Raw genomic sequence first — 12,772 nt, 5'->3', positions numbered from 1 at the left:
TTGACTTAAGGTTTTAGAAACCAAAATGCACATTAAAAGTTAACCGGATATATTTAATTTTCTCATTGCACTTTTGTTTAGGAATTTTGTATTTCCGACGTTATTTTGTAAAACATCATCATTTTAGGATAAATGGAGAAAACCCTACGCCGTAGTTGAAGCGAAGCAGCATCCACGGAGAGGAGCTTGGAGAGGAGCTTGGAGAAGAGGATAATGAAGGATTCCACCAGAATGGAGGATTCTTCTCCTCCAGTGGGGAGCTTGAAGATGATGACAACCTCTCAATGGAGGAGCAGCATTCGAGAATGGAGGAGAAGCAGCATACGAGAATGGAGGAAGAGCAGTCGAGAACCAGAATGGAGGATTCTCCTCCTCCAGTGGGGAGTAGGGGTTAAGAAAGACTGGACTGGTTTGAATTTGGAGACTCTACATCACATAGAGTGTCTGCTACTCTCTTACCGTTAAAGATGAGTTTTCAGATATAAAAAAACTTTTCATCTTTACTTTTTTCACGCTTGATTGCTTCTCCTTCGATTGCTCTTCCATAGAAGCTTCTTACAAAACAATAGGAATTGACCAGCCAAATCGCTTTCTCAGGGCACCACATTGCCACTCATATCATTATTACCATCAGCAAAGCCATTCACATAAGTAATTTATTTTACTTATGTTTTGCTCATATTTTCCTTATGTTTTGCTAATTTAAATCTGTTTCTTATCTTATTTTTATATTCAAAATTACAGTAGTTATAACATATTGATAGCAATGTAGTATGCCTAAACATATATTTCAAGAAAGAGATTTAAACCAATAATTCACAATTTTAAACTATCTTATTTGCCTTATCTATCAAGATGATGTATAATACATAATATATATACAAGAATAATGGTAATATCTTCTTTTCTATTTGCCGTAACAAAAAAAAAAAAAAAATTAATTTCAAAACAAATTAAAATAAAAAAATTTATGCTATTAATTCTTAAAACTTTGCTAACACACCTCAAAAGTTTAATGAAAAAGTTCTAAAATCACTTTCAGTTTAAAAACTCATAATTTTTAATTAATAATTATGTGTGTTCACTTTCTCCATATACTATTCAAAATTTAGATATATTTACAATATTATATTTTAAATTTATCCGTTACTAATTAATTATTTTTCCATACAAAAACAACAGTTATTCGTCATAAAACTACAATCTCTTTCTCTCCACCCTTTTCAGTTTTATAAAGTTTAAACAATAAATCACACAACAGTTTTTATCTAAACAAAAACTTTTTAAACCTGAACTTTCGACCACAATTATCTATTTCTCTATAATAACAATTAGTACCAAGGATGACTCTATATCAATATTTACTGTTAAATATATAAGTATATTTTAGGTATTTTATAAAACAATAATAACATTCTTATGATTGGCAATCAGATAAGTCTAGTAGCATCTTCGGTGTGAGTAATGCTATTACACAGTCTCTTTTTGGAACACAGGCAGATGCTAAAACAAGTTTTAACTAATAACAATAATCGTAGGAGAAATGGATCCTGGTAAATAATACATATATTATCTTACAAACTTACATTATTGATAAAGTTGAATTAAAGACCGTAGTCGGATTGGTCCATTTAGCATTATTTTTTTGATCACCAATCATTACGAATGTTATGTTACTGTAATATATAGTTTGATATTTGCCGTATGGTTACTGGTGTTACTGTATGTTTAGCGTGCATAATCAGGTATACGAAAAACAAATGAAGTCAAAAGATAGATAGAGAGAGGATGTATAGGTGTCTTCTTCTGTTAATGTATTTTGCTTGCTGGGACCGCAAGTCATGTGAGGGCTTTTGCTTTGCTGATGCTGCACGGCGGTCGCAACACTTACTCAGTCTCAATTTAATTCTTTTAACTAACGCTCCAATTTACGATGTAAAAGCCTGACTTCTCAAAATACAATGCTTCTCTATCATTCTTTAGACGGACCTATTCAATTCCAACTCTGCTCAATCGTAAAACACGTTCTTCATCTTTAAATATTTTTTTTTTCTTTTTTCTTTATTAGTACTATAGTATAGTATCAGATATTCAAGGGTATTATTTGTGAGATTCCCTGATAAAATAACTATGAAAATGCATGGGTGTTGTTTCACTCTTACATCACACCTCACACAAACTAGGAAAAGGAAAAAACAAACAAGCTATTTAAAAGCCCACTAAAAAGCCCATGAAAGGTCCAAGTACAAGGTACAGTTTAGTTAACACATACCCGACCGTTTAATCAGTTAGTAAAGAAGAAGATAGACTAAAAAGAGAGTGAAACAAACATGTGGTTTGTGTTCTCGCTCTCTTCCTCCTCCGCCGAGATTTTTCTCCGTCTCTCGTTCTCTCCGCAATGGCGGCGGTCGCAGCCTCCTCCTTCTGTTTCTCTCCTCTTCGTTCTCCCTCAATTTCAAAGCTTCACACTTTAGCTAAGAACCCTAACCCATCGATTCGAAGATCAATCGTTTGTAAATCTTCGCCTCCCGATGAATCTCCCGCCGTCACCGCTTCTTCTCGTCGACCGGAGAAAAAACAGAATCTAGTAGATTCTCCTAAACCGGATCCTGATCACAAACCGGATCCTGGGTTCGTCCTTAAAACCCAATGCTTCTTTATATTGTGATTTTTATGTTCTGGTTCCTAAAATTTTCTTATGTATTGGGGTTTTAGGATTGGTAAAATTGGAATGGAGATTATGTCAATTGCATTACCTGCTGCATTAGCTTTAGCTGCTGATCCTATTACATCTCTTGTCGACACTGCCTTCGTTGGCCATATTGGTAACATGTCTCTTTGTTTTGGTTTTAATTTTTCACATTTTCGAAAATAAAAATTACATTTTTAACATTACTATTACATCCATATGTAATGTTACAGGTTCTGCAGAACTAGCTGCTGTAGGAGTCTCAGTTTCTGTATTCAATTTGGTGTCGAAGCTCTTCAATGTTCCATTGTTAAATGTCACTACATCGTTTGTTGCGGAGGAGCAAGCCATTGCTGATAAAGAGGATGATGATTCTACGGAAACAGGTAGTTTACATATTCTTTCTTTCAAAGCTTTAATGTAAAATGGGTTACTGACTTGTTCCAAAGATTGGTTCTTACTTTGAATCTGTTGTTTAATTTTTGTTGGTGGTAAGGTAAGAAAGTGCTGCCTTCTGTTTCAACATCTTTACTCCTTGCTGCTGGAGTTGGTGTTGCAGAGGCGATTGCGCTCTCTCTTGGCTCTGATTTCTTGATGGACGTCATGGCTATACCTTTTGTAATTTCTTAAGCTTATCTCGGATTATAGAAACACATATTTTATTTTGATAGAAGCGATGTTTATATTTGATGTTTCGTATAAGTAATTTCTCTCTTGATTTGTAATTTTTCAGGATTCACCAATGCGGGTACCAGCCGAGCAGTTCCTCAGACTTAGAGCGTATGGTGCACCGCCAATTGTAGTTGCCTTGGCTGCGCAAGGAGCTTTTCGAGGTTTCAAGGACACTACGACGCCTCTATATGCCGTTGGCAAGTATTGCACCCTCATCTCTTTTTCTTTTTGTATTTATGCATGAGTGGATCTGCTGAAATAGAAGTAACGCCAACATTTTGCCGAAAAAAACTCATCTTCTAGTTTTTGTAATCTGAATGTATTCATAGAACCGGATACGCATTAGCAGTTCCACATACGTGTTTCTGATATGGTAAAACTTTGGATCAACAGTTGCGGGAAATGTGCTTAATGCGATATTGGATCCAATTCTGATATTTGTCCTTGGTTTTGGTATCTCTGGTGCTGCGGCTGCTACTGTGATTTCTGAGTACGTCCAAAAATGTGGTAATCTTTTGATACTAATAGACTTGTTTTCTAATAAGCATATTTATCTTAATGTGTGTGGCTTCTTATGTTTTTCTCACTTGTTAATGTTTCTTCAGATACTTGCTTGCGTTTATTCTTCTGTGGAAGTTAAATGAGAATGTGGTTTTGCTTTCTCCTCAAATCAAAGTGGGAAGAGCGAACCAATACCTCAAATCAGGTATTCACTTCAAACTTTTCGAGCTTCTTTAAACGATTCAAACTAAAAAACGCAAAATGGATACTATATGAAATGTATTGATTCATGCTTAGGTGGGCTTCTGATTGGTAGAACGGTGGCACTGCTTGTACCGTTCACATTGGCTACTTCGTTAGCAGCTCAGAATGGACCTACTCAAATGGCTGGCCATCAAATCGTTTTGGAAATCTGGTTGGCTGTCTCTTTACTCACCGATGCTTTAGCCATTGCTGCACAGGTCTATTATCTTTTCGCACCTCAACTTCAATGTAGATCCTTTTGAGCAAATTGTTACTAATATAAGAATGACATCCATATGATGCAAGATTAAGTTTTTGAGTTTTTGTCACATATATTTTCTACCGCTATTTTCAGAGTCTTCTTGCGACCACTTTCTCTCAAGGAGAATACAAACAAGCCCGGGAAGTTTTATTCGGAGTCCTTCAAGTACGATTCAGTAGCATCTTTTGTTTATATTCTACTGCATAAATTCCGCTTTATATTTATAATTGCTATCTTTTAAACAGGTAGGTTTAGCAACTGGAACTGGTTTGGCTGCTGTATTGTTCATCACCTTCGAACCATTTTCAAGTTTATTTACAACGGATTCAGAAGTTCTAAAGATTGCTTTGTCAGGGACCTTGGTAAGATCTTATCTTAAAATCTCTAAAGAGTTTGAAAGGTAGTCTCAGAAAAATATCTAACAAATGTTGTATGATGCAGTTTGTGGCTGGATCTCAACCAGTGAATGCTCTAGCGTTTGTTTTGGATGGGCTCTACTATGGTGTCTCTGACTTTGGATTTGCTGCTTACTCTATGGTCTCTCTTTCTTCTTCATCAGTTCGGTCACTTCGGTGGTTCAATTCTTCCTTTCTTTACCTGACATAACTTGATAAATTCTCGTTTTGAAACAGGTGATTGTTGGATTCATATCTTCATTGTTCATGCTTGTGGCTGCACCAACGTTTGGCCTTGCCGGGATCTGGGGGGGTTTGTTCCTCTTCATGGCGTTGCGGCTGGTCGCTGGAACCTGGAGGTAACAATTTAAAAGACCATTCTAGTTTCAACTACCTCAAAACAACTTTCCTCTAAGGATGTTATGCATGTTTCAGATTAGGGACAAGAACCGGTCCATGGAAAATGTTGTGGTCTACCCCTGAGAAGCCAGAATGAAACGGATCGATCATGATCCTGTTCTGCGTCAACATTTTTGTGGTATGATGCGAGACTCAATAATGGAAATGGAATGAACTATCAATACATAATCTTACAGTATATCAATACAGCATTAAAACCCTAGCTAGAATCTAAAAAACTCCAAATACGAATCAGATCCACCTCCCTGGTAATAACTAGAGCCTCCAGGTTCATTGTACAACAATCCGCTATCCAATTCGAATCGATCAAAGCTGTAACCTTCCTCTGCTTTTACTGCTGGGTTCTTGTAAACCATTGATTCCACCATCTTGGTATCAGTAAGATCAAGGTTCTCAATCTTGTCTTGGCCAAGCTCGATACTGTTGTTGTAGAGTAAATAATCCTTCCCATCTTTTGTTTCAATCACTCCATCACGGGGTTCAGATACGTTGTCAGGTTCAAACCAATAGCTTCCGGAACTTCCCGTCTCATTGTTCTTCTTAATTTCTCCACCCGGCTCATTTTCTAGAAGACCTTCCGGGAAATTTAGCCTGGCGTAGCGTCCGTACATGACACTAGCAGCTCTGTCGTAAGCCAAGGCTGCTTCAGCAGCAGTAGCGAACGTTCCAAGCCAAAGCCGTTTGCTGCGGGTCGAGTTAGCACCACGGTGGTTAACTGGTTCACGTATCTCAGCAACCCATTTACCCCAAACCCTTTGTCGAACACCTCTAAACCGACAAACAGGATTCTCTAGTCCTCCTTTACCTCTCATACAACCTTTCTTCGAACCTTTCGCTTGAACCCTGCGTACCCTCTCCAACCCTTCCCCGTCCTCTTCCTTCCCCCATCTCTGTAACGTCGCTTCCACTGGCTCAACTGCTCTTCTTCGTCTCCTCGAGGATCCTACAGAAGCAGAGGATCTCTGTTTTGATCCGCTTTCTTCTTTTTCCATCGTAGCCACACAAAAACAAAAGAAACTAGAAAGTTGGGTCTAAATAGATTGGCCTAGTATTCACCATTTAGCATTAAGAGACGTCAGAAATTTAAGGAAGGTGGGAACACTTATCTAGATACCCTCTGAGAACACGCGTGGTGCAGACGACAACTAAAATGTACGGCTACGGGACACGTGGCGAGTCCCTAGTTTAGGTAATTCTGGTATGCGACGTCATCAAATACCCTTTGGGTCTTTGTTTTTTGTGTGTATAGATTTCTTTGCGACTAAGACTTTGAATATTAATTTTCCTAATTAATAAAAGTCTGAAAAACTATGAATACTAGTAGTATAAAATCTTGGGTAACAATCCACCTTTAAATTGAAATATTCCTTTTTAAGGGTTTTGGCTTAAGCTGCAAGCTATCAATTTGACATCTTCTACTTATTTATTTCTGACAATCGTGTTCCTTTTTTCTGTGTTTCACACTAAATGTTCTGAAAAAGTACTACATGGTTAATTTGGTGACTCCATTATTATGGTTTTAAAATATATATATATATATATATATTATTAAACTAGATCTTAAGACAAATCTGTTAAATAAAAAATACTCCACAAGCTAATAATTTTATTAATAGTTTATGGTTACTGAAGAATTCGTTTAGCTCAAAAATGCGCGCCCAAGTCCCAACTAAAGGAAACAAATTGCAAGTCATTGGCATAGACAAATCCTTGTTTACGGAGATTCTGGTTTTCGAGGTCAATGCAACTTTCGATTTTATCTTGGTTTTTGTAAGTACTAGATTTCTCGGCAAATAAGACTTTGAATTTTTGTAATCCACTAATTGTCTATTGATGGAAGACGTCAAATTGGTGGATTATACCGTAAGCCACAACTCTAGAAAAAGGAAGACTTTTGTTAAGGTGGATTGTTATCCAATAGTATAAATTTTAGGTACGAAACAATTCAGTTTTAACAGAAAGCTTCTTTAAAAGGTTTTGGCTTAAGTTTGTAACTTGTAAGCCACCAATTTGATATTTACCACTTCCAATTTTTTTTCCTAATAGCTATCTTTAACTTTTCCCAGTCTCAATATTATATTTGGCATCCAAATTTTAAAATATCGTTTGCGATCAATGAAGTAAAAGGGTTTTTAGTGTCAAAATAATATTGTTCAAGGGAGCTAAAAGTGTCGGTTTATTGATTGGTAATAAATAAGATATCAGCAAATGTTTTCTCTTCTTTGGCACGGCTAGATCAAAGACATGTTAAAAGCTAAAGAAGAAGTTACATAATCTTTCTTTGCCCATCCATAATGAGGTCGTTTTGACATTGACATTGTATGAGAAGTAAAATGAGCTTTTACTAGGCCGAACTCGAGAACAACGAATCCCAACACCCACAAAGCTGCTCATCGATTTGTTTTCTGCTCCGACCCCAAAAAACTGTGTGTTAGTCGATTCCAAGTCAAATGCGTGGTAGTCAACAATGTGGACATTGCTCTGCTGCTCATCAGGTCTCACCTTTAATTTTGTATCATCAGTCAACAAAACAGCTTAATGAAACCTTCTTTAATATCATTTCTCTGGTGATGAGAGTATTTGAAAGGCGTGAAAATCTGGATGGATCTTGCATACCACACATGTATCCAAATCTGACTCTTTCGATTATATTACATGCAAAGCGTAGTCATAACAAATCATAAAGATGGCTACAAGATCCAATAAACAGATGGAAACAAGAACAAACCATTGAATCTTGCGTTTGAACATGAAAAATCAGATCCATGTTCTTCAAATACAAAGACTTGTAAAGATTAACACAATGTAGTAAAAATTCTTCAAATCAAAATCATTCAATGGATATATAATATATTTCATCTAATAGGTATTGCCCATGAACAAAGTACCAAAAAAAATATTGTATTCAGATTAAAAATCCTAAGTATATGGGATTCAACAAACGAATCATATAGAAAAATTACAAAACAAGATCACCGAGGCGGGGGGAGTGGTAGATCGGAGTCGCATTTAAACGCGAGCAGCAACAATAGCAGGCGCGGCGTTAGAGGCAGCACCACCGAGGAAAGATAAGAATCCGGTAGCAGCAGGCTCTTGCTCATCAAGGAACAAATCTTCAGGAGCTCTAAAAGCACCATGAGCACAAATCAACGCAACACCAACCATCATAGCCGAAACAAGAACAGATCCAACATCGGTTAGAAACACCACAAAGATACTAAACAAAATCAAACACCCCAACGTCTCACGATCCGTAAACGTACGTCCGAAGACGACGAGAGGCTGATCCGTGGGACGGAACATGTAGAGGAAAAGCCAAGAAGCGAGGAGACAGAGGAGGAAAACGAGGGAGAAAGGATGAGTCACGAGAGAGAACCCGACGATGGCTGTAGCGACGGTGAGGTAATTCACCTTGAAGTAAGAGTAATTCTTACGGATCCGAACAGCTGCGTCGGAGATCGACTCAGGTTTTGATAATGCGGAACGATCTGCTAGCTCAGCCCAAGGACGACGCTTAGAGAATCCGTTTTTGACGGTATCGGTGATTTGGTTGACGAAGTTGCGAAACGCTGGGGTTGTTGTGAGTGGTGGTTGGGATTCGAGGGAGGAAGGAGCGGCGGAGGGAACGGTTTGGGGGTTTGAGATTGGGAGAATTGGTGGTGCTGTGGACGCCATTGCGAGATTGATTGATTCAAGAGTTTGGTAGATCTCTGAGAGAGAGAGAAGAAGAATTAGGGTTGAAGATTTGGGGATTATTAATAAAATTAAAAGAGGGAAGGAAGCAAAGAGAATTTAGTTTATTTATATAGGATTGAGAAAATTGTTGACCTTCCTCTCTCTTTCGTTGCTTCGGGTCACCGACAATAAACGTGACTATTTTTTTTTCTTTTTTTTTTTTTTTTTAGTATNCTTCCTCTCTCTTTCGTTGCTTCGGGTCACCGACAATAAACGTGACTATTTTTTTTTCTTTTTTTTTTTTTCTTTAGTATTTTGACTATTTTCCTTTCTTTTTTTGTTTGGTTTTCCAATTTAATTTAATTTTTATTTAGGTTAATTCTCGTGTTTACCGACAATCAAAATAAAATCTCGTGTTAAAATTACTTTATTGAAAATTTTATTTTATTTTGGCTGTAAAATCTCGTGTTAGTACTTGAAAGAGTTATATATAGCTACATAATAAAATCTATATACGAGATAAAATTTAATTTAATTTTGTTGATTTTATGAGATGTAAGTCATTTAAATCATTCATCTTAAACAAAGGTTCTGTGACTTGAGGAGGTGTCTAGCTCTATTTGAGAGTATCATTAATTCATAACCCTCAAAATCCATGGTCTTGGGCCTCTTGGCAATTTGTGAAATTCTTGTGTCATGTGAATATGTTCAGAGTTGCAAGTGTCAATTGCTACATATGCATGTGGCTCATACTGCAGCTATACACATTTCCAACTATTCAATGTTTCGTAAACGCACCAAAGTCATATTGTTAGAATAAGACTCCAAGCTAGTTTGATCAAAGACTCTACACTTTGAGAGACAGATTTGGTTACTTCTTAACTAATTGTTCTATGTCCCTTATATAATAAGCTCTCAGGAAGAGACCTTTGTAATAATAGAACGCAAATGGCTGAAAATTTCCACACCTCATCTTCTATATCAAGGCTAATATATATGGTCGTACGTCCTGGGTTTAGATAGCTGAAATTAGCATAATGATAAATAAACACTTGATTCACTTTTTTCCTTACACTAAAAACACTTGATTCATTCTATCACCTCAGTTCAAAGCTATCTTTTTCTTCTTCTTCTTGTTCTTGCTCTCTTTGTTCAACAACACAGAGATCTTAGCAAATCCAAAACTCTTTCTCTTTCGAGTAGCCGACCATTTCCCATTCTCTTTCCCATCACTCCTCTTGCTTACAATTTTATCACTACTGCTGTTCTTTGCCAGCATCTGGCCCAACGACATTTTCTTTCTCTCGCTAGCAACATTCATATCTGAATCCTCTGCAAGAAGTAGCTTCTTGCTGAGTATTTGCCCGATTGACATTGTTGGCTTCAAGACAGGCACTGACGAAGATGATGATGACCCTTCAAAAGCATCGTATGCCAGATTCAGACCGTTTACATCCATCAGACGCGTTGTCTCCCTTTTGCTCTTGAACTTGGAAGTGTTGTTCACCGAAGAAGATAATCTTCTCCTCTGTCCATTCTCTGATGACCGCCAGTTTCGCAGCGCCTCTTCTGCTTCGATCTTTGAAGCATTTGCAGCGTCAACTCTCTCCACAGCTTCCTCCAATGCCCTCTTGCTGGTTTCAATTTCTTGAGCCGCTTCGTCTACTTTCTTAAGAACATCCGTCTTTGAAACATTCGCTTCTTCAACTCTCGACATTGCATCTTCCACTCGCTTCCTCGCCTCTTCCTCTGCATCTCTAACACTACGAGCTAGCACAGCATACTCTTCAGCAGAGATAGTCACAGCCTTGGCTTTGTCAGCGTTTTTACTTCCAGTAACAGCCTCAATCTCTGCTATTGCAACCGCCTCAGCAGCTCTGGCCGCTTCCTTCATTTTTCTTGCAGCCACTAACCTTATCTTAGCTGTTCTAATCTTGTCTCTTGTGCATTCAATCTCAGTCATTGCTTTCACAACTTCAGACTGTGCATTCTCTCCTATTTTCTTAACCTCTTGAGCTTCACCGCTCAGTCTTTGAACCTCATTCAACATTCCCAACGCATTATTCTCAAGATCTTTCTCGCTCGTTTCACCATCCTTCGCAAATCTTACTCTCACTTCCTCTTCCTCTAAAGAAATCACCTTGAGAGACTTCTGCATAAGTCTTTCGCGTGTCTTCTCAAGTGCAGCCCTCTCCTCATTCAGTTTCTTCTTCAACTGCTCCACAGATTCGCGTATACTTGCAATCTTGCACAAATTCATCTTTGCCTGATTTAAATCCTTCAGTACCAGACCCGCTGGTTTGCTCTGACCGTGAACTTGTTCTCTCAATGTATCTTCCTCATAAGCTTTATTCCTCTGCTGCAGCTTTGAAACTGTGGCTTTAGTCGCCTCAAGCTCCTTCAACACCTCAAGCGTCTCGCTTTCTTTCAAAATCAGATCGTTCTGTAGCTCAGCAGCTTGTGCTTTGAGTTCAATGATATCAACTTCTTCCACATTTTCCTGCCACCAATATAAGAAAGACAGAGACTTTACCTTACATATCCTAATTGTAACCAACTTTGACACTTCGAACTATGATACAGAACACCAATGTGATGACTTTAAGCAGCTACTACCCTTAAAATCAGGTTTGCAAAATTGTAGGTAATGAACAAATTTCTTATAATCTCTTCATCATTATTGCTAAACATGAAAGGGAAATCAAGTATCATCATCATCATCATCATAATGTCGGTTTAAAGACATGAACCAAACATCATTATACATCAATTCCCAAATCTGATGATAACATTTTGTCGATTCAAACAACAGCAATGTCAAGCACGCTTAATCAACTAACAACAGTAAAAAAAACCCTAAAAATCACATTTTTATCAGACGTAATATAATGAAAAGACTTCTGAACAAGTGAGAGAAACCTGAGAAGCTTCTGGGACTTTGTTAGGTTTCCAGAAACCGAAACCGCCGAATCGAGTGGCTGCTTCTCTCACAGACTCGAAAGGCGCTGAAGTGTCGATCTCGGCTCGGCCATTGGAGAGATCCGAGTCATGGTTCAAGCTCACCGGCTCTATCACAGTGTCGGGTTCTAGGGATTCGGCCATAGAAAAAAAGCTAAAGACGAAAGAGAAGCAGAAGAAGAGAGAGTGAAGTGGAAGAGAGAGAAATGAGAGGATGGGAACCAAAAAGTCTTTTGTGTGTTGTGTTTGTAAATTGAAACTGGTTCGATAAAGACGTGTCGGAACACACGCCACGGTCGTTTTGTTTCGTCTCGTCTCGTGTACAGTGTTGTAAAGTCACCTATCCGTTTCTGTTTTTTAAGCAATAAAAATTGTTTATTTCTCCGTTTAAAAATTTGAAATAAGCAAAAAATTTGGCGTTGTTCCTAATCGAGACACTCTCTTCTAAACTGCTAATTAAAACAATCTGAACATTTTGATTGTGATCAGATCGGTTAGAAAAGTGATCTACTAACAATTTTCATAAGATTATGTGTCTGATTAATTTAAACAATAACGAAACAAATTGTCGTTTAATTTCCGGTTTATTGGGAACCGAGTCATTGGTCTCAATTCATTTCCGGTTAGCCCCCTTGGACCTTTTCTCTCATAAACTATGTGTGCATTTCCGTATTAATTTAGTTAGCTATGATTGATTTTAAGTTAGCATGTTTAGCAGAGAGTATGTATACTTAATTATATCAGTTTTGTGATTAAGCAAATTCATTATGTGGTCTTAGTGATCGTTAAGTAAAATGAGACAGGATTTCATGTACTTTGAACCCCAATCTTTCTTGCCAAGGAAGAAGCACATAATGATAATCCGGAAAACAGTCTTGATAACCCACCAAGAAGAGCTATCAGTAAAGAATAAAATGGTGAAGAGTTCGAGCAAAGAACGTCTTGGCAAGAATCTGA

The 12,772-nt window shown here is 37.6% G+C and overlaps 4 protein-coding genes across 4 annotated transcripts; 1 reads left to right on the top strand and 3 right to left on the bottom strand.

Moving 5' to 3' along the window:
- Positions 2,310 to 5,407, top strand: LOC104785626 (protein DETOXIFICATION 44, chloroplastic-like). Its single transcript, XM_010510883.2, has 13 exons — positions 2,310 to 2,631; positions 2,716 to 2,825; positions 2,923 to 3,075; positions 3,186 to 3,307; positions 3,423 to 3,558; positions 3,755 to 3,851; positions 3,967 to 4,067; positions 4,160 to 4,323; positions 4,461 to 4,532; positions 4,613 to 4,729; positions 4,809 to 4,904; positions 5,000 to 5,121; positions 5,198 to 5,407. The coding sequence occupies exons 1-13, from the start codon at positions 2,399 to 2,401 to the stop codon at positions 5,256 to 5,258; spliced, it is 1,584 nt and encodes a 527-aa protein (XP_010509185.1). The 5' UTR covers positions 2,310 to 2,398; the 3' UTR covers positions 5,259 to 5,407.
- LOC104785627 (dehydration-responsive element-binding protein 2E-like) lies at positions 5,319 to 6,442 on the bottom strand. The gene has a single exon (XM_010510884.2). It carries the CDS (start codon positions 6,172 to 6,174, stop codon positions 5,386 to 5,388), a length of 789 nt encoding a protein of 262 aa, XP_010509186.1. The 5' UTR covers positions 6,175 to 6,442; the 3' UTR covers positions 5,319 to 5,385.
- LOC104785625 (PRA1 family protein B4-like) lies at positions 7,807 to 8,945 on the bottom strand. The gene has a single exon (XM_010510882.1). The coding sequence runs from the start codon at positions 8,855 to 8,857 to the stop codon at positions 8,192 to 8,194; it is 666 nt and encodes a 221-aa protein (XP_010509184.1). The 5' UTR covers positions 8,858 to 8,945; the 3' UTR covers positions 7,807 to 8,191.
- LOC104785624 (WEB family protein At2g38370-like) lies at positions 9,807 to 12,150 on the bottom strand. The gene is made up of 2 exons (XM_010510880.2): positions 11,777 to 12,150; positions 9,807 to 11,357 (listed from the first exon to the last, which is right to left on the bottom strand). Exons 1-2 carry the CDS (start codon positions 11,957 to 11,959, stop codon positions 9,960 to 9,962), a joined length of 1,581 nt encoding a protein of 526 aa, XP_010509182.1. The 5' UTR covers positions 11,960 to 12,150; the 3' UTR covers positions 9,807 to 9,959.

The sequence above is a fragment of the Camelina sativa genome, chromosome 5 (genome assembly GCF_000633955.1).
Source record: "Camelina sativa cultivar DH55 chromosome 5, Cs, whole genome shotgun sequence".
Classification (NCBI taxonomy): Eukaryota; Viridiplantae; Streptophyta; class Magnoliopsida; order Brassicales; family Brassicaceae; genus Camelina; species Camelina sativa.
The sequence above is the reverse complement of the archived record's forward strand: the minus strand, read 5'-3'. Positions and strand labels throughout refer to the sequence as shown.

Bases quoted from the DNA above. Each gene is read 5' to 3' on its own strand.
- LOC104785626 (XM_010510883.2), top strand. From the start codon at position 2,399: ATGGCGGCGGTCGCAGCCTCCTCCTTCTGTTTCTCTCCTCTTCGTTCT. The intron at 4,068-4,159 runs GTATTCACTTCA...ATTCATGCTTAG, and splicing joins GAACCAATACCTCAAATCAG to GTGGGCTTCTGATTGGTAGA. The intron at 4,905-4,999 runs GTCTCTCTTTCT...GTTTTGAAACAG, and splicing joins GATTTGCTGCTTACTCTATG to GTGATTGTTGGATTCATATC.
- LOC104785627 (XM_010510884.2), bottom strand. From the start codon at position 6,174: ATGGAAAAAGAAGAAAGCGGATCAAAACAGAGATCCTCTGCTTCTGTA.
- LOC104785625 (XM_010510882.1), bottom strand. From the start codon at position 8,857: ATGGCGTCCACAGCACCACCAATTCTCCCAATCTCAAACCCCCAAACC.
- LOC104785624 (XM_010510880.2), bottom strand. From the start codon at position 11,959: ATGGCCGAATCCCTAGAACCCGACACTGTGATAGAGCCGGTGAGCTTG. The intron at 11,358-11,776 runs GTTTCTCTCACT...TATTGGTGGCAG, and splicing joins AAGTCCCAGAAGCTTCTCAG to GAAAATGTGGAAGAAGTTGA.